Source organism: Hypomesus transpacificus, unplaced genomic scaffold, assembly GCF_021917145.1.
Source record: "Hypomesus transpacificus isolate Combined female unplaced genomic scaffold, fHypTra1 scaffold_181, whole genome shotgun sequence".
Lineage (NCBI taxonomy): Eukaryota > Metazoa > Chordata > Actinopteri > Osmeriformes > Osmeridae > Hypomesus > Hypomesus transpacificus.
This window is the reverse complement of record NW_025813732.1, coordinates 230758-251328: the sequence shown is the minus strand read 5'-3', so window position 1 is coordinate 251328 and position 20571 is coordinate 230758. Positions and strand designations below refer to the sequence as shown.

General features: G+C 47.2%; 1 protein-coding gene across 4 annotated transcripts in view; it reads right to left on the bottom strand.

The window, feature by feature from the left end:
- LOC124489149 (glucocorticoid receptor-like) overlaps positions 1 to 16818 on the bottom strand; it is a 32823-nt gene extending 16005 nt beyond the window's left edge. The window contains exons 1-3 of one of the 4 annotated variants that reach the window (XM_047051818.1): positions 16389 to 16818; positions 15469 to 15611; positions 12811 to 13937 (exon numbers count right to left, since the gene is read on the bottom strand). In XM_047051818.1, the coding sequence (XP_046907774.1) occupies positions 12811 to 13928 (1118 nt within the window). In that variant the 5' untranslated portion in view covers positions 13929 to 13937; positions 15469 to 15611; positions 16389 to 16818. Of the gene's footprint in view, positions 1 to 12810; positions 13938 to 14949; positions 15120 to 15468 lie in introns of those variants that run through there. The other 3 variants (XM_047051817.1, XM_047051820.1, XM_047051819.1) reach the window with 3 other exon arrangements.
- Positions 16819 to 20571: the final 3753 nt, after the last annotated feature.

Here is a 20571-nt window from a genome sequence, read left to right as displayed (position 1 = left end):
CCAATGGTGCGTTTAGGGGAGTCAGGTGGCTGAGCGGTGAGGGAATCGGAAGGTTGCCAGTTCGATTCCCAGCTTTGCCAAATGACGTTGTGTCGTGGGCAAGGCACTTCACCCTACTTGCCTCGGGGGGAATGTCCCTGTACTTACTGTAAGTCGCTCTGGATAAGAGCGTCTGCTAAATGACCACATGTAAATGTTTATCTGCTCGGTACTGCTGAGCAGCTGGATTCCCCTAGCTTCATGAAGTGAACATTGGAACAGACACAAAGAATAAAAAAGAAATCGATCGAAGAGGCAACATTGGAGAGCCATAGCACGGTCGCATGCTAGTTAGCCCCCCCCAGGGAGGAGGAAAAAATGTCCGGAAAGCCACAGTCAATACTGGGCCTACCCTGTAAAACGTCCCCTACACGCCGAATCCTTAACTTCCCCATTTTGACCAAGCCGAGAGGGACGGAGAGAGAGAGAGAGATGGAGGAGAGACGGAGGAGAGAGAGAGATGGAGGAGAGAGAGAGAGATGGAGGAGAGAGAGAGAGAGATGGAGGAGAGAGAGAGAGATGGAGGAGAGAGAGAGAGAGGGATGGAGGAGAGAGAGAGGGAGGAGAGAGAGAGAGAGATGGAGGACAGAGGGAGAGATGGAGGAGAGAGAGAGAGAGAGATGGAGGAGAGAGAGAGAGAGATGGAGGAGAGAGAGAGAGAGAGAGAGATGGAGGAGAGAGAGAGAGATGGAGGAGAGAGAGAGAGAGATGGAGGAGAGAGAGAGAGAGAGAGAGAGATGGAGGAGAGAGAGAGAGAGAGAGAGAGAGAGAGAGAGAGACGGGGGATCCAGTAATGAAGCTGTTTACGGGGGCCCGGGCCTCGTGGTGGGGGAGAGGTTCTGTGTGTCTGCAGCGCTAGCGGGGGGAACCTTCATTTGCTCCCGCGCAGATCGAGTTAGCCCCTGACACCCGTCCTGCGCTAAAGCAGACGAATGACTTCGGACAACCTGCATAACGGGGCCATTCCCCCTCCCCCCCCCCCGCCCCCGCCCCCCCCCCCCCACCCCGCGGGCCATTAGCATTCGTTTAGCACCGGACACTGGGCGGATTCGAGAGCGCCGCGCCAAGCAAACCGCCCTCCCCTCCTCTCAGACGGGAAGCGGGAATGGAACGGCTTTCGACGCAGCCACCCACGGGCGGGGACGCGCCCGTGGGTGGCACCACGCCGCACGCGGGGGGGGGGGGGGGGGGGAGAAGAAGAAAAAAAAGAAACGTGGCGCTGAGAGGAACCTGTACCTAAACTGTATTGAAGATGTTAAGAAAGACTCCTTTTTCCCCCCAATTCTTAAATCATTTGTGTCAGATTTCTATATGCAGACACTTTCGGAGCCCTGTTGAGCATTGTTGTTTGAAAAACGTTTTGCTGTTTGTGACACTTTCCTTGCATATCAAGCCAAATCTGTCAAACCAGTATTTCAGCGCAAACAGCTAGCAAGTTGCAACCGAATATGTGGTTCACCTCCACGTGCTTGTGGTGCACACACACAAAACATGCATGCGACGAGAGAAGTCAATCTCACGTAAGCAGGCTACTGTGGAAATGGCTCAGCACAATAGGAGGAGGAACAATGAAAAGATGAGAGAGAGAGAGAGAGAGAGAGAGAGAGAGAGAGAGAGAAAGAGAGAGATGGGGTTGTCAAGGAGAGCTGAGGAAGGCAGAAAGGACTGGCCCTCCCCTCCGGTCGTTCTGCGCTGTGACAGATTTGTCAGAAGGCAACTGAGCTGGCCTCTTAAACAAGCGTCTACGGTGGGGGGAGGGGGGGCCGGGGGAGGGGGGCCGGGGGAGGGAAGAAAAAAGAAAAAAAGAAGAAAGAGAAAGTTATTTTTTTACGATGGACTCTAATTAGGAGGGTGGGGCAGGTTGGCACGTTGGCCAAAGTCCAGCAGGACTGCCCTCCGAGGGCTGCTGGGCGGGGGCCCACAGCTTCGTGCAAGACCCAATGTCGAGTCAGACAGCCAAGGCCTCAGGGAAAGGCAGGCACTAGGACCCAGTCATCTGAATGCAGAAACTGAGGCAGTCATCCGAGAATCGATCACATCAGACAGGAAGGGAAATCCCGAGAATTGGATATGTTTGTTAGGGGATCCAAAATATCTTTATATATTTGTTAATATATTGATTTTTTTCTTCCTATCAAACAGATTTTTACAGTAGATGTTATGCAACATCTTAGTCAGTACTGTGAAGAAGTGAAGCCTGTTACAACAACCTGATCCCTCCAACGTTCCAGCGGCAGGCCATTCCTTGTGAACGCGTGATTGACTACCCGCCATGAGTTTGTTGTTCAATGACGCATCACACGTCGAAAACACCGCTGGGAGTTTCAAAGCCCTTCGAGACAGACATTGGGAACACACGTCAATAACTTTGTTTTCTAGAACACCGGAACCTCCGATTGGAGAAAAAAAAAAGAAAATGCAAATGAGCACGGATTCGGGGAATGCATAAAAAAAAGGCCATTGAGCAATCGAGTCCTTTGTATAGAGGCGCCCAGTATAGGAAGCAGTCTTTTGTATAAACCAACACAATAGGCCGTATGAGCCTCGATAAGAGGCTAACTAACAATGTGATTCATCTGCAGAAACACTGATCAATATAGCTATAGGGAAATTTACACACGCTCTGCAAACAACTGGTCTCTGCTGACGTTTCCCGGGAGATAATGAGCCTGGGTTTGTTTGCTTGGCGCCGTTAATTAAAAGTATGTTGAATCATCTTTCCGTTCTTTCCGGTATCTGATGCGAAGCGTAACCATGATACAGTGGCTAACAATAAGTGTCTGATCTTAAGACATGCAGGTGTTTTTTGATGTATTTACTTTTTAAGAACACAACCGAGGCGAAAAATGACAGGCGGTCTAATCACCAGCTAAGAAAAAAAGCTATTTCAGTCGTCCAGGAAACGCAGTAAAAACAACAACAAAAGAAAACCGGTTTATGCGTTGAATGCTGAAAAGCATCGGTCGTTGCCTTTTTCCGGATGCTTCTAGCCTAATGGCCTAGCCCACAATAAAGTACAACAAGGAAGTCATCAAAAAGGTATACAAGCAAAGGGGGCAGGCGTCCTGACGCACGCGCACGCCGCAAGTGGCTTTTCCATGGCAACCGATGTGGGAGAGAGGGAGAGTCCCTCGGGCGTTAATGTCGCGTGTTGAAAGCCACACGGCTCTGGGGCTGGGAGAGCAGACTCATGCCTGTAGCGGGGGAGAGGGGGGTGGGGGGAGGGGGGGGGGGCTGGAGTGGAGGGTCAGAAATGGCTGGAAAGGGTCCTGATTATTCACGACTCTCTCCGCTGCCAGGGGCAGAGGATACCAGGGGACACAGTATTTTGTTACCGGAGCCTTCCGTCCCGTCGCTACGCCGCCGCCGCCTGGCCCTGGCCGTGGTGGTTCAGAGCTAACCTCAGTACAGGTTCGTGCACGTTTAGGATTGACATCATGTCTTTGGGGTTTGTTAAACTGTAGGCCCAACGGCAGAGTCTGTGTGCAGCAGGTCGTGATGTGTGTGTGTTGATGTGTGTGTTGATGTGATGTGAATAAAAACAGGTTTGATTCAGTAATTACATGAATTTGTTCAATCGCTGTGAACATAAAGCCTGAATGCCTAATGGGTAGTAAAAAAAAAAAAAAGAAGAAAAACATCAATTTTAGCGGCAAGCAAAACAAAAGGAAAGGGGGGCCGTAATTATGGGATGAAATGCTTGTTGACTACCCGAGAACAGAGGATATAAAATGGTGGACATCAGCAAAAGGGCCTCCGACTGGCCTTATCAGCAGATAAATTCCTTTGAAAAGAAAAAAAAAATGAGCACTTATCCTCACTAGAGCACACACACACACACTCGTACACACACACTCAACGATAATCATGTAAGAATGACAGCAGCAAAGGGCCAAAACAGAGGGCCTCAAAGGAGAGGGAAGATATGTCGATGGGGGGGTGGGGGGGGGGGGGGGGCAGGGCTGGGTGTTGGTCGTCCCGGTTAGACGGTGTGCGAAGGGGAGACCATGCGAGTCGACGGGGTGACCGAACCGCCGACGAGCTACCATCTAGGGACGGACAACCAATCATCAAAAAGCAGGGAAGGGCATAAATGCTGATTCGACCCGAAAAAAAAATACGCCTCTGGTCATTGGATCAGACGAGCAGAGCCAGATGTAACACGAGAGGGCCCGCAGAGATCCCAAACCCCCTCGGCAAAAACAAACAAGACGAGCAGGCAGAGATGAGCTCTGTAACCTTGGGAGGCCAGAAGCTCAACCGTTTGGTCCAACTGGCTCCCGGCCCGCTGACGGCGAACTGCCAGATTTCCCCTCCCCTCTACACCAATCACGTTCAAGGGGAGGGACCGGGAGCCTCGGCCTGCGAAGCAGACGGACAACGCTGCCAGCTCATCCTCTCGGATGAGGTCTGCTCTCGGACTGTTTTGGCCGTCGGCATACGACCCGGGTACCATGACATGACAAAGTTAGGTATTCATTAAGCCCAGGGTTTGTCTGTTTGTCGCAAAGTCCTCGACTCTACTGCCAATGTATAAACAGAAGGGCTATCTGGAGGAACACAAGTAGCCCATAGTAATCAGTCAAAGGCTTAGGGGAAACTGAAACATGTTATTTTGTGACAAAATGACATAAATAACATGGGTCATATGACAACATAAACTGCACACAGGCCACAGGCATACCTAACCACTCATATTACATAAATCACCACAAATGAGCCTTGTCACTTCCTATTTCGGAAGTTTGGATATAGAACTGCAATTGGAAAAGGACTGGGGTTGCACCACTATCGCGCAACCTGAGAGTATCCCGCCACACCCCCTTCCGGCGCTGTCCGGAGACGACAGGAAGTTCAAGACCCGCGGACATTTCGAGGAGCTTTCCTAAAAAGTTGGCGTAATCAGACCGGCGATCGCACGCTTCCCTCTGCATGGTCGGTAACATCCTCCTGACATAACATTGCCCAGGGACGCTGTCAAGACTGTTATTGTGAAAAATGCAGAAGGAGGGTGGGGGCGGGTTCAACAGAACTTTCTACTGTGAAGTACGGCGCGGAGGAGGAAGAGTTACGGCTGTTTGCACAGCGCCGGGCCGGGCCCAGGCCCTCGGTCAGGGCTTGGTTCCAGTCGGGCTGCGGGCCGAGGGAGCCGGAGGGAGGCTGTGAAAAGGCCGAACGCGGCACACAAAAAGATATCGGCCCCCTCCGTGGCATCGCGACCCCCCCCACCCCCCCCCCCCGGTTACCGAGGTCAGGTCAACGACACAGTGACCTCATCCCAGAGAGGGGGGGGGGCATGGAAAAGCCGTGTATGTGTCGAGGAGGTGAAACAGTCGTTTCGACGAACAAACAAACCACCAACGACCGGCTTGTGGAACCGCTGATGGCTCTCGGAGGCTACACATTTGAGTTCCGGGCCGGCGGGCCGGCTCGACCCTATTTAACAGCGTCCATTTGGCTTAACCTTGTGCTGCGTTGAGAGGAAAATCCCATCTCCCTGCCCTGACACAGTTGAGACGCTTTAGCCCCAACAGGTCCTCCATTCAAGTCGCGTCCAGCCGACCCATCTCAGTGAGGGCTTGGGCGACCACATGTTGTTTACAAAGGATCATTAAATGTACAGAATGTCACTGTCAAGACTTGTTTGAGTTGTGAGGTAAGACACGCCCAGACATGCCTGACCCGCCACAACAGCAGCTAGGTTATTGGACAGCCCTGTGTTAAAACTAACCAGCTGTTACATAAGCTGGCTCTGGATAAGACCTTAAACAAAGGACTCGCAAGCCTGCTAAGTGTGCACGACCGAACCACAGGAAACTGAATAGAGCAGGGGGAAAGTGCAATGAATCGTACACTAAATCTTACTTGACTTATTGGGAAATGTAAAACATTTCACTGTTGGAATAGTATTCCACACTGCCATACATCCAACGAATAGAGGTTCTCTATGGAAACCAAAACTCTTAGCGCATTTCTCGTCGACTTGCATGTTGACTCAGTTGAACTGACTAGCCTGACTAGCCTATGGCACTGTCTCAGCCGTAAACCGTCTTATGGCTGTCAAAACAACACTTACCTATGGGAATAACGTAACAACATCTATTAACAATTGATAGAGAGAGCCTAGTAGCGCAATTTGTTTTGTCTTAATAAAACTGACAGCCGACACGGGGAAACAGTCGGTGCCAGGCAGAAGGCTTGAGAGTTATGATCATCGTACATGCGATCACGTGGCCAAAAGGGGGTGACTGGGTATAAAGGCTTGCTAAAGGACTCACCACCAAGGGGGCACTTGGCAGTGCTCCAAACAGATTACCCAGAGAGAGACCTACTGTGCCCCGTTCTCAAGAGGCTTGATAGGTCAGTGCTGTCAAATGGGGCGCCTTATTAAACAGACGTTTCCTCCGTGAAGCTCTTTATCTAAGCTAGATTTCGTTTTGATTATTATAAAAAATAAAAAAAATAAAAAAATCTGATCTCGACACAGACCAGAGAGAGAGAGAGAGAGAGAGAGAGAGAGAGAGAGAGAGAGAGAGAGAGAGAGAAAGAGAGAGAATCAGATCCTTAATCAGAGAGCGAAAGAGAGAGAAGGGAGGACAGAAAGCAAGAGAGAAAGAAGGAAAGCGAGAGAGACAGACAGACAGACAGACAGAGACAGAGCGAGAGCGAGAGAAGGAAGGACAGAGAGAGAAGGAAGGAAGGAGAGAGAGAGAGAGGAAGGGAGGGAGGGGAAGTCAGGTGACTGATTTACGAGCTGAAGCAGCAGAACCTGCAGAGCGTGTTCTTCAGAAGCCAGGCATCACTAGCCGATGCAACAGCGGAGAGAAGGGTGATGCAGCAAAAAAAAAAAAAAAAGCACAAAAAAACCCTCACCCGGGCAGATGTGAAAAACAGAGTCAGACTAATCTAACAACAAGAAGGGAATCTAGACGAAAGAAAAAAGTCTCCATAAAAGATTGTATTTATCAGTTGGTCAAGGTCCGTACGGATGGACAACAAAAAACATGCTAGATGTGTTAATGATTAATGTGCGAATCGATGAATCTCTTAAGAATTGTATCAATTAACCAGGAATTTGAGCACTGCTGTGGAACATTGTAGGGCCACTGGATACATATTTTTATTCTAAATGAGTAGCACATTTGGCCAATAAATGTTTAATGAAGACTGTTATTGGAAAAACTGTTAAATCCATAACTCTCCACAACAGGCATTTCACTGTGCTAAAGGTGTAAACAACTCATCAATAACTGATCTTTAATCTAAATAACAATCGAGAATATTCCAGATAATTGAACTTTACTCTCACACAGGCCAACTTGAGTTATTGATGTTGCCGTGAAATGTATCACACTGACTAATTTCATGTCAGTTCTAGAATGAGTTCTACATTCACACATGTAGCCTGCTCTGTCCCTTTCTAAAACAACAGACCAACCACATGTAGCCGATGCAACAGAAAATATATTTAAAAAATCACCACATTTAGGCTTTGTGAAAAAAAAAAAAAAGGCTTGGGATTGATTCTCCATTTTTTGAAGTCGTTTCATTTCAGTTTCTCGTGGGCGAGTGCAGAATTCGACAACTCCCAAAAAAGGACAGATCACCTATTTATTACAACGTCCCTTGATATGGGTTCTGGTTGTGCAAATGACACCCCCCCTCCTCCTCCCTCCAACCCCCCCCCCCTCCCCTCCCCCCTCCCATTTATTTGACCCAGGTCCATCTGTCCATGGACTGATTGTTCCTGCAGTTATGCATGAGGGTGACCACAACCGGCCCCACAGTTTGCTTTCACAAACACCTGCGAGGATTATCGATGTTATTGGCATCGCCGGCGGCAACCCATTTCTCGGACTAAAGATACCTCGATTTTTTTCCAGAGCTAGCTCGTGTTACGCAGCTTCGAGCAGCGAAACGTTTTTTGGAGACCAGTGTGTATAGTAACTGTAGGCTGCTGTCAGATATCTGGTAAAAAATAAATGATAAAAACACTATTAAAATACTTAGGGGCAACATAAGAGACTACATATACTTTCTCCCTCAAACTTACAATTGAAAAGTTGCACTCTGGTATGAATCTATCTTCTGGGAAACGCGTGGCATATGACAGTAACCACAAGGGTTTGGTGATTAATTACGCGACTGTGAATGCCCTCAAAATAACTGCAGCTGCCACAGAGTGGGTTGAGAGTGTTATAGGTCAACATGAGTTTATCAAGTCGTTTGCCTATCTCGTGCACAACATGGATTGGTTGGAGCCTGCCATACAGACTAGTGTACACTTGAATCGTTCAATGCACCTTTGCACTTGCAGCACCAAAAGGTCCTTGCCACATGAAACAGCTGAAAAGGTTTGTGGAGGTGCCACCAGTGGAAAAGGTTAGTCCAGGACACCTCCGGCTTCGTCATACCTTCTGGAACATATTGCCAATGTGCAGCCAAATGGCATAGTCTATGTGGGACTGTGTGCACTATTCATAAAGGACCGAAAGTGAAAATAGCGTTTGTGCAATATTTAGGCCCTTGTGGGATGAAAGGTCACGCAATCATACTTGTCAACACTTCTGAAGAAACGAGGGCTTCGGAAAAGGCTTTCCATAATCCTTTGTAGCCGGTTAGTGCCTTGACCAAGTGCAGCGACATGCTGTTAGCAAATTGGTAATTAGCGGCTGTATGTGTGTAAACCCTTTTCACCAAGTGCGACTTCACGGTACAATGAGCTCTTTGAAGTCCCTGCATTCCTCGTCGTGCACACACACAACTAGCCAACGAGAAGGAGGGAGAGAGCGCGAGAAGCAAATGGCAGATTGCGAGGTTGGGATGAAAAGGCAGCAAGGACACGAGAGAGAGAGAGAGAGAGAGAGAGAGAGAGAGAGAGAGAGAGAGAGAGAGAGAAAGAAAGAGATTGAAAAAGAAGGCTGCCAGAACGCAAACAGCAAAAGAGAAATATACACTGTAAACTCCTGTAACATGCTGCATACCAAGTTAAGGCTGTGTGCGTGGGCAGGCCTCAAACATTAGGATGGGGGGGGGGGGGGGGGGGGGGGGGGGGATTTACAGTGCCTTACCCTGAGAGAAAAGAAGAAAAAAAGGGAAAAAGAGGTGTGTCATGGTGTAGATCTCTTGTCCTGTTAATCATTCACCATTCAAACCTCTGGCGTTCGGTGGGGGGGGGGGGCTGTCAAACGACGGCTGCCGATCACAGAACTCCCATGCGACAAAACCTCCATCGCTGTCAGCCTACCTATTCGTCTAGCTCAAACTCGATTTTTTTTCCTCCAGCTGTACAACAAGCATTTATCTGCAATGTACACGCTGTAACCCTATGTTTGTTTTGATTGGATTTTCCTTTTAAAGACGAAAGAATTGTGCATTAGTGTGGGTGGCCATGATGCAGACCTTATGAACATCCCTGTGTAATTGCATTTGGCCAAAGCATTCGACTGCTTTATCATGCCTGGCAGTCACAGTCCAAGTACAGAAACTAAACACATCCACACAAGCCCCTCAGCACTCCTAAATGTCTGGTAATGAATCGTTTTTGGGGCCGGTTTGCTCCTACAATTGGTCGGTTTGTCATTTCAAATGGGATTCCTAACTCAGGAACATACGTCACCATCTCTGGTCAACAGGCGTGGTTTAATAAGATAAAAACTAAAAAAGAATTGTGTGCACCACCTGATAACCTTGACATAGGCAATCAACGTTACGTCGCTTCATACAAAGCAACTTACAGGGGGAACTTACAGGGATTTGAACCAGTAACCTCTTGGATCTGCCTTCCAACGTCCTCCAACCGAGCTCTACCCATCAACCAAGAATCCTCCTCAGAAGACGGGCAAGTTGAATCTGTTCCAGCTGCTCCACCAACGGAGGATAACCCTAACCCCGCAGGTCGTAACTCTTCCACATAGAGATGGAAGAGAGGAACCTAACCCCCCGACCCCTTCACCTTTGACCTCTGTGCCTGGCTGGAGGTAACACCATTCCATGGAAAGGGAGCGCAAAATGTCTTCAAAACGTCCTGCCGAGCCAGCACAATGAGACGAGGCGACTGCTGCGGTGACAGAACTAGGCGTGGCTATGTGACCAAACAAAGAAGCCATGAAGAAGACAGAGACTGATACTGTGCGCAAACAAATAAGACATAAGATAACAGAAGTCCCCACAGGCAGACAAACGGACAGTAGTCCTCTGCCCCCCCCCCCTGAACTCCTGCTGGCCAATATCAGAGCGGTACCGCAGGGAACTGAGGCCAGGGCAGGAAATTCCAATATCTTGATTCTGAGATTGGGAGAACAAGTTTGAACAAAACCAAGAATTCACATGAGGAAACTTGAAAGGGTTCCAGCGAGAGGACCCGAGAGCAACATGTTAGACTGCGGACAAGACTGCCGACAGCCCGCCCCCCCCCCCCCCCCCTCCCCCGATCTCCCTTGACTTTTTGAGGATTCTACACCAATTAGGCGGGCGGGGCCTCCAGGAGTTGCGTGTGTCAGAACTGACGCGACACGCATGTGACCCCGACCCGTGTCGGGTGCTTGTCACGCGTGTCAACGTAGCTACGTTCACAATACAGCCGTGTCGTCGGGCAAACACACTTAAGCTCGAAAAAACAAACTTAAGTCCGGCCTCCTCTTTAGAAGAACCGATTGCCAAATCGCTGTTTGCGATGCATTTCCAATTCATCCGAGCTGTAGAATCCCTCACACAGTCACCGGTAACAACCACAAGTTATAAAGGCTGGTAGAACCACTGCCATCACATGACAGAGACTGAATCTAACACCCACCCACCAATGAAACGCACCCACAAACACAACACAGAAAGACTACAGTCTAAAGACAATCTTTACAACAGTACGACCTACCGCTAGCTCTCTAATCGCTGTCATTTCAGACATACATGAAGCATTATACAAATGGCGAGATGGCGTCTTCGATTCTGGTGTGCATTTATTGGCCACTGTGGCAGTCCTATGACTTAGTCTGTTTGCCTTGTTACAGTTTGGACAGCCCATATGAAGTATATCCGCAGAAAGGCATACATCCTATTACCCTCTAATTGTAGTCTATGGAAAAGGCAGCCGTGGAATGAATTAGAGTGCTGACAAAGTCCAAAGAGGGGATGCAAAGTAAATGACCCACACATGAAAGCAGACGTTCACCTTCGAAAAGAGGTCATAAATGATTCCTTACTTGTTGTGCATGTAGCTACTAGTAATCACACAGTCTATAGGGTTACTAAGGGATGCAACATTTCCAGAATGTTTCACAAAATGTTGCTTAAGCAGGTCACTTTCCCCACCCCCCACTATTTCCACTAATAACTATTATATTAAATCAGTAAACAGACCAGGTATTAGAAGGAGAAATGTGTTTACACTTACTACATCACATGGACAGGCAGTTCTTTGCATTTCACACGACTGAACACAATCAAGCCCACACACAACGGCATTCAGACCAAGGACCTGTACGTGCTGTTAAGTTTGGACTACATTATCGAGGTGAAGATATTTGCCCGGGTATAACTAGCGAACGCAAAAAAGAACAAACATCGCCGTCTTCGACGTCCGTTTTTCGCCGTCACGCACAGGTTTGCGCTCGAATGGCGTGCCCATTTGCGGAGGTCTCGTGTATCTCGTGTGAACTCGTCATGTCAAAAAGCCCCGCCTGATCAGACCCACTGACCCAACGTCCAAAGAAAAAGTCCACGGGAATTCCTGTCAATTCACACATTCCTGATAACTCCCCTGGAAGTATTCCCCCTTTCCACCAGCTTGCGCCCTTCCCTTTCTCGTCGTCGCAAAACGTGAGGCCCGACCCGGCAGAAGCCTCGAGGCGTCCTTTACCAAAACGTATAGAGGGGGAAAAGCTGGGCCCTGAAGGTGAAGTAGTCTACGTTCTAACCCTGGTCACACCTCGGATCCAGAGCCTTCGTGATTTTGGTCTAGACAGTCGTCCTGTGGATCAGAAAACTAGACAAGGTACCAACAGTGAAAAGAGTGCCTATGCAACAGCCCGGCCTAAACCCAACCCACATGAGGAACTGTCCTACACATGTAACAAGTGTATGGAAATATCCAAGATTGTAACACGTTTATTGCCATCCTGAAATGAACGATTAGAACAGGCTACCCTTGGCGGACATCTGTTTTAGATGGGCCTTTTGATTTATTTTATATTTTTTAGATTAGCAATCATAGATTATTAAGTTTTCAAGACAACGGTGGAATTCTCTGCACTGAGAAATGTAGCAGCTGCAGTGCATCATGAGAGCAAGCCGTCGGAAAAGCTCTCCAAACATTCCCACAAGAAGCCAACTTGTAGACTAACTATACCATGACAGCCTTGTGTGTATGTCTCTCTCTCTCCCCCTCTCTCCCCCTCTCTCTCTCCCCCCCCCTCTCTCTCCCTGTTACCTTCCCTCTCTCTCCCTCCGGAATGACTGGAGTTGTGGAGCTCGGAGAGAGGCCCATGTGTTAAAGCTGAGAGATCTGAAGAGAGAGTGAGACGGCACATCGAATCAGAACGTGTACTCGTGGTCGGCTCCGCACGGGGGCCACGGCCCGGCCCACAGCACGCCCGACTTGAACATCCACAAAAACAACCGGACCAACTGGTGTCAGTATGAGGATATTGAATGACCGGAGGGGGGGGGGGGGGCAAACTCCCCCGATTTCTAATAGGATCCCAGAGGAACACACGCGGCGAAGACCTCACCAATCGGATTCATGTAGGCGAGGCGAACCAAACACAAGCCTACCTGCCGTAGATGACGGGGAACGCGGCTGAGGCCGACGCCCCCTCGGCCTCCCTCTGCAGCCCCATGCTCTCCCCATATCCATTGCCTCGACTCCAGCCGTTGCCCACGGACGACAGAGGCGGGTACAGGCCAAAGAGAGGCTTCTGGTCGGGCTGCTGCAAGCCCAGAGCGGCCGAGCCCGGGTTGGCCCCGTAACCGTAGCCGGGCCCCCCCAGGGAGCCGCCGCCGCCGCCGCCCGGCGGGCCCAGGCCCCCCGAAGGCCCGGCCAGGCCCATGCCGGAGACCTGGCAGTAGCTCCGGTTGTCCTGGCTCTCCTGCTTGATCACGCCCGGCGTGCACAGCTGGAGGAGGGAGTCGTCGGCGTCTTTCTCCGTCTTGATGACGGGCGCGGAGAGGACGGCCTGGCCTCGCCGCGGGTCCGCACCGTCCCCCTTGTCGCAGCTCCCAACGGAGCCGCCGCCGCCGCCCGGGGGCTTGGCCTCCAGCAGGGAGTCGTCCACCGACAGGGTGGAGAGGAACGCGGCCTCGTTGTCCCCGTAGAACTCGTTCAGGTCCGAGAGAGAACCGGGCAAGTCGAGGTCCCTCAGGATGTCTAGCGTGTTGTCTGCGCTGAGGCGGTCGCCACCGTACGAGTCCTTATGGCCCCCGAAAGACAGGCCGGCGTCCAGCCGGTCCTTGTCCATCGAGGAGATGTCTTCGGTTTTGATGTGGAACAGGTCAAGTTGGTGAAATCCCATCCTCGAGTTCCCCAGGGTGGCGGGCGACCGGTTCAAACTCGCAATGCTCTCCTCCAGGAGGGAAAAGTCCTCGCCCACTGAATACAGACCCAAGTCCTGTTGCTGCTGCAGCTGCTGCAGCTGCTGCTGCTGTTTCTGCGGTTGCTGCATTCCCAGTGGAGCCGTCCCCAGAGACGAGCCCTCCCTCTGGGTTTTGCTTCCCTCCAGTCCGTTCAGGGCTTCCCCCCGGCCGGGTCCCTGGCTCTGGGCCCTGGAGCCCGGCAGGTGCATGGCGGAGGCCGAGGTGGCGGGCCCCGCCACTTCCCTCTCCTCACCGGGCCTCTCCTCGAACGGCGAGCTGTCGTCGTGGGTGTTTCTCCGTTTCGGTCCACCCTGATCCATTTCTATATTCTGTCGGGACACACAGAGTCGGTTCAGTCAAGGTACACGCGCAGGTTAAGGACCTAAGACCGGGCCTTTCCTAAGCCAGGGCCCATTACATTACATGACACAGACGAACCAGAAGGGGGTGAAAGAAAAGACGGAACTGAATAGGGCTTTAACATTTAGTCTAGTCCGGGGTCATTTCCCTCTTCCCGACTTAAGATTCATGAGACATATAGCAGAAATGAGCATGGAAAATCCCAGTGTTGGCTTCCCGTACAGGCTTCGACTGTACCCATGGGCATCACCCTGGGGGTTTCTTAACTAAACTGTAGAAGCATTTCACAACCCAAACACACTCAGCATGGCCGGTTCTGTCAAAATTACAAGAACATTTCTGTCATCAGTATTGGGCAATACATGAACTACTACAGATCCTACTACAGATCCTACGGATCTGCAAGAGACTTGAGGCAAATTGAATAATATTTTGATAAATAAATAGGCAAATTGAATAATATTTTGATAAATAAATAGGCTATGAAACATGCAAAATATTTATACATAAGCACCCAGTCTTTATTGAAGTTGTGACCAAGTTCCTACTGTCATGGTCAGTTACTCTGAGGGCTTCTTAACTATTCTGTGGAAGCATGTCAGAACTCAAACACACTTAGCCTGTATTTCAGGCAGAACCCCTTTCTGTGCTACCAAACTTAAGGGACGAACAGAAACTAAGCAGCAAAATAACATTGATAACAATTGCAGAATTCATGCTGTTCCTGCCTGTAGCTGTTGGTTAGACTGAGTTTCCGTTTTTCGTCATTGATACATGATGGTCATAAAAGGCTTATAAAGACATCTTATTATGCCATTTCTAATGTCAAATATGCTATTGTTTCTAAACCATTTGCATGACTGATGCAAAATTGTCCATGTTAAAGTAGCCATAGAAAGATAACCTCAAAAAAATCATGCTGCAAGGCAGTTTAGAATCCACGCACTGTGTCAATAGCAATAGAAAAGATCGATAGCCTACCTAAAAGCAGTGTATGTCCATGTTACTTTCGTAGACAGAACCTGACGTTTTACATCGGGGGAAAAGATATCTAAATTTCACTAAATGTAGAATACAAAATGGAGCCATCGACAACAGAATATCGACGCCGGTGACTCGGTACAACTACATACAATCTACCAAATATGCAAGGCTATACTAGGCTGCTACAGTAATCTACAGTAGAAACGATAGAACAGTCGCAGTAGTGCAACCTGTTGGCTGTGACGGGTAACTGCACTACAAAAACTAAACTTATGTTAAAATAGATTAGATTAATAAATGATCATGTAAAAATAATAACTGCATTACACAACACACAAAATGATCAGATTTAACGTTAACAGCACACAACTGTCAAGCTCGGGGAAAAAACTGCTAAAACATGCCTAAAGTTTGAGTTTATAACAGCACTTGTATAGTCAATAGTCGTTTGACAGTTCGTGTGAAAGTCATACATTTCCAAAACCAACATCTATTCTACAAACACATGACACGTACCTGATTTTAAAAACGTGGGTTCCAAGTACGCGAGGTCATCTCCCGTTCGTCTGAAAGTTGGATAGAATTGTATGTGGCCTTACGTTTTCTTCTGCCAGCAAATAGACCTATCTGTCAAGACGTATACCGATTTTCCAATCCTCCTGTCAGAATATATTTAAGTTTTAACGCCGACCGCGTAATTGTTAAAATAAATGAAAACTGTTCGCTATGTAGTATATCAAAATTGCACGCAACAAATCCACAAGCAGAAAGATACAAGTTTCTGTTTTTGGTCTATGGAATCGTAGATCATTAATGTTACATAATGACCAAGCTAGCCAACTACATTACAGTTTAAAACCATGGGCATGGCATAGCTGGATAGGAGGGCGGCTAACTAGCTTGACAGCAGTAAACGCCCCTCTAGAAGCAAACTCTACAGTCGGAAACACTGAAAACACAACCTTGCTCTTCGACGTGTTTCTCTGAACTAAGTTATAAATTACACCGCTAACACGTTAGAAAAAATTACAAGTAGGTCACTATGAAAGTGTTTTCTATATAGCAAGACACTGACGTGCTGATGCAAGTTGTGCAAAACTTGCTCACGTAGCTATCTCTAACGTCGTTAGCAAAAGAACGCTGCGCTAGACAATCTAAAACCTCACTTAACTAAAACCAGACTAAATGCAACACAGTCAACAAACTTACTAGTTAAAGACGATGTGTATGTACATAAAAGGCAACTTCCGACACTACGTTGGAAAGCTACATAGCTAGTAGCGAAACATCTAGCTCCTTGGCCCAAGAAGGTTGTGCTAAGCAGCAGTCAACCAAACGCCTAGCAAGCGTCGGAGCCACCGAAAGCCGAGGACGAGATCGATCATGTGTGTGCATAGAACTTCCAAGGCAAAAGTAACTTCGAAGACCGTTCTCACCTTTAATGGCTTGAAAAAGTCAATCCTCGCGAGCAACTAACTGCACTACTCTATGACCGTGTGCGTCAAAACACTTCACAATATTTCATGCAGCGATGACTTAAAGTTTTAAGTCAAAAACGCATCAAAGTAACTGACAAGCAAAACGTTCAATGGCGCAGGACGGTACTGTAGATAGAGCGGGGCGAAGGGCACGTTGACAGCCGCTCTGGAAATAAACAAGATCTGAAGACAGCTGGATCCGCGGCTCCGTTTCCCTCCACTGCGTATTGCTGCTCAAAAACAGCTAATCTACAAGGGATAGCTAAACGAGTCGACGTCGACGGCTTGTTCGACAACACTGTGTTTAACCAAACAGAAAAATAATTCCGAGATTATGCCTGTGAAACTGCCTCAGCTGTCAGTCCCGAAGTGGGACATGCGCAGAGAGAGGCTGGGAACAAATGGCAGATAGAACTGATTTAAATGTACGCACTTTGCAACAAAACTTAAAAAATAAACTGCTATAACGAGTTGTCAAGATGATCAATCACAATAATACTAACGCTTAAGAAATATCTATGGCTGTGTTGGTGTATTCTGTTAAAGTGTAACTTTATTCTAAACAGACCTAGTTTTAATCATTCGCTAGGAAAGGACTTAATGATATATTTGTTATGGCCTCATGTCAACTTCGGTGGTGCATTCTTAGTTTTTGTCATGCACTCTTTCCCTTGATTGTGTGTAGATGTATTTACCATTGTGATACTGTGAGACTTGGACACGGTTGGTATCAGGGTGAGAGAGTAGAGTAGGAAGATATGGGAGAGGGAAGAGTTGAGGTGGCAGGCAAGGCAAGGGGCTCCATGCAAACCAGCCGATTATGAGGTGGCAGCGTGTGTCCTGAACATGTGGATGATTCATTAGCACTCAGCCCAGCTTGATGGAGGCTGGAACATGCCTGTCTCCCAGGGGCAACGGGGAACACCACACTGTTCTCAGTTCGAGAACACATTGTCTGTGCAAATCACTGTGGATCCTCCAGTTTACCTTAGTGTAGTTATGGTTTCAAGGAATATAATGCTAGATCCAATACAATGCTCCGGCAGCAACACCGTACAACAAAAATCAGCATTTTCCTCTGATTTACATTATAATGTATGATTGTTTACCTTTCACCATTGTCTTCCATTGTTATTTAGTTGACAATCAATATGGTGTGCATTAAAACATTTCTGTATCGACTCTTGACTGTAGGCTACTTATACACAAATCCCCAACTTCCTTGGTTCTCGCGACACCCACCCCCACCGTTGCCACCCAGTTTAACCCACTTGCCCGGTTTTAGACATCAGGCAATAATGTCATCATATGACAGTCAAAAGTCCTTCACTGTCCTCGTGTTGAGGCATCGCTGGAATAGACGGCTCCGCTCTAAAGAGGTTGTGTGACCTGATGATTGCTCACTTGGTCCTGTCTGTCAGGGACCCGCAGCATGGAGTGGCAACCTGATTTAACATGAACAGGGCCGAAGGCGACGTGGTGGGGCCTTTGATTTCACTTTTCAGTTGACTCGGATCCGTGAAGGAGAATGTAGACACAGGTAGGCGATACGCCCTCAGACGTAGCCCTCATGAATAAGATGGCGATTTTTTTCCCCCTTCAACAACAGCAGCCATTTACTGAGAAGGGAGGGTGTTCCCTCCGAAAGCATCCCAGGAACTTCACTGACCTAAATTATCAGGTCGCCCGCTTATAGCGCAACAGAGAGAGATTCAAGAGCTGCTATTTATACGGAATGATTTATCGCACTTCAGTTCATAAGCTTCTCTTCCCAGGTTTTTGTGATCAAATTATATTTTTCTATTTGGATAAATGTATGAAGTTGTTCTTTTTTAGCCACTCAGTTTTAGGAAATATCAATAAGGCTTGTTTGGACCCCAGACATTAACAGCCATTGACATGGTCTAAATTTGTTTAACAGTACAATGAAATTGGAAGAAAACGTTTCAAATCTGTTAATACATTTTACAGATTTAAACTAACTATGGCTTCCTACCAGGCTTGCATTTATGCTTTGCATTGAAGTCAATTTCAGTTCCCTGATCATATTACTGTCCTGGTTACAAGCTGCCAGTATATTGCCCTCAAGTCATGTATTTATATTTTGCCCTGTCCAAATGTCACAGATTGCGTGTGTGTGTGTGTTTGACAGCATTGCTCAGAAATTTGCAGACTAAGCACAGGTTGAGATAGCATTACATAGCATAAAATATCTATTCCCCCCAAAAAACATCATACAAATGGTTCAAATATGGTCAATAACACAGATGTACTTTTATCTTTTGACATACTGTACTTTTAATTTAAGGTAACTATAATATGTGGTTTGACAAAAAAAACGTCTTAAAACAGATAATTATGGAAATAGTGTTTTTTTATTTATTATTACTTGTGCTATAACATTAACCTTAAACTTGAGTACTACATTGTAAAGTAATGCAACCGTACAATGTCACTAAACAATAAATACAACATAAAATATTTAATTATTGTCATTTAAGGAAATAAAGGAATTTACTGTGATGTTCATTTCGCAGCTAAATATGTTGAATATGTGTTGACCATACTGTATTATGGAATGTGTTTTTGATATAGGAAGTGGTCGGCCTACTACAGTTTACTATGGTTATTTACTGGATTTACATTTGCAATAAATACAATCAGATTAAAACCTTTAGCACTGCTGCACCTCCCTTGCTGCACAACTGCTGCACAACTCAAAACGCATCTTCAACCAAACAATGTTGAAAACAACAAATTTAGGATTTGAATATGACTACCAAAATCTAAATCTATCCTGCCAATCCTGATCAATATTTCCTACTGTAGTACTCACCGTCTCACTGTATAATCACTTGCTTTGCATCGTACACGGTTGCACGATTCTACTTATGTTTCTTTCTGGTACGTGTATCTAGGACTCTTCCTGTCTGGTGTTAAAACACCTCCTTCTAGCTAGGCACGAAGCACTGTAAAGATGCCAAGTGGTACTTCTAGAGAGGAGGGTGGGAGACAGAGAGATATACTCAAACAGAGAGAGAGACAGAGAGTGAGATATGCACAGTAGGGGTTAGGAAATATGGCAGTAATGTCTGTAATGTTTGATGATGGCAGTAAGTAAGTGGATGTGGTGGTGGTAAAGAGAGAGATTGGTTGCAGCCAGTGACACACAGAAAGTTCAGACATTTACTGTAATTGTTCAGTGATTAGTTTATGCCTGTGCCATTTCAATTTACAGTAAGTAAAAAAAGTATGGTTTTGTACATTTACTTAAAGTTGCAATGTATTTTCTGTAGCTTTTTAGAAGAAACTGGTAGATTTGGTTTGTGTGTTCATAAGTAACCTGAGACTTGATTGTCTTTAAGATAATAGCACAGAAACAGTTGAGGGAATGCAAGAGTTGCTTGGAGAATGGGTAATATGAACCAACAACTCTATCAAGAGTTATTTCTATAGAGATCATAAGCTCCTTTGCTTTGACAGAGGGTTTCCGTTTTTTTAACCACAACCAGTTCTCATTCTGTTTTGATACCACGGCTGCCAATCAGGCTTAGTTCAGCCATTGGTGCAACAACTAGCCTGATAATACAACTGGACAAAATCCCTTTTTAGCCACAGAAGCGAAAGGCTGTTCAACAGGAGCTTGATCAGCCATACTCACAAGATCCTGCTTTCAAACTCCCAGGGGTGAGAGGTCAATTGTTTTTTGTGTAAAGAGAGGGAGGGTAAACGCCTTGAACGAAACCAGTTGTACACGTTTAACTCTGCTAAGACTCACACAGCATGCAGGACTAAGTTCTACAGCGGAATCAAAACATTGACTTATGGGTTGCGGAGTCGATCGGCAGTTTTTTCCCCCCCTCAGGTAAGGGTATAGCTGCGGATACAGCCGTGGAGACGGTTGTTTCGTGATTCAAACTGCTGAGCTGAGCAGGCTGTGCTCAACTAGACGACTGCACCAGAACAACAAATGTGAACGCAAATGTCACTTACAACACTGTTTGTTTTTTTCTCAGAATCAGAATCAGAATGGGATTTATTTGCCATGAAAGTTTGCACAGACAAGGAATTTGCTTTGGCAGGAAGGTGCATACAGTAAACATATAGGAATCTTAAATTTAAATATGTGGTCTAACTATAC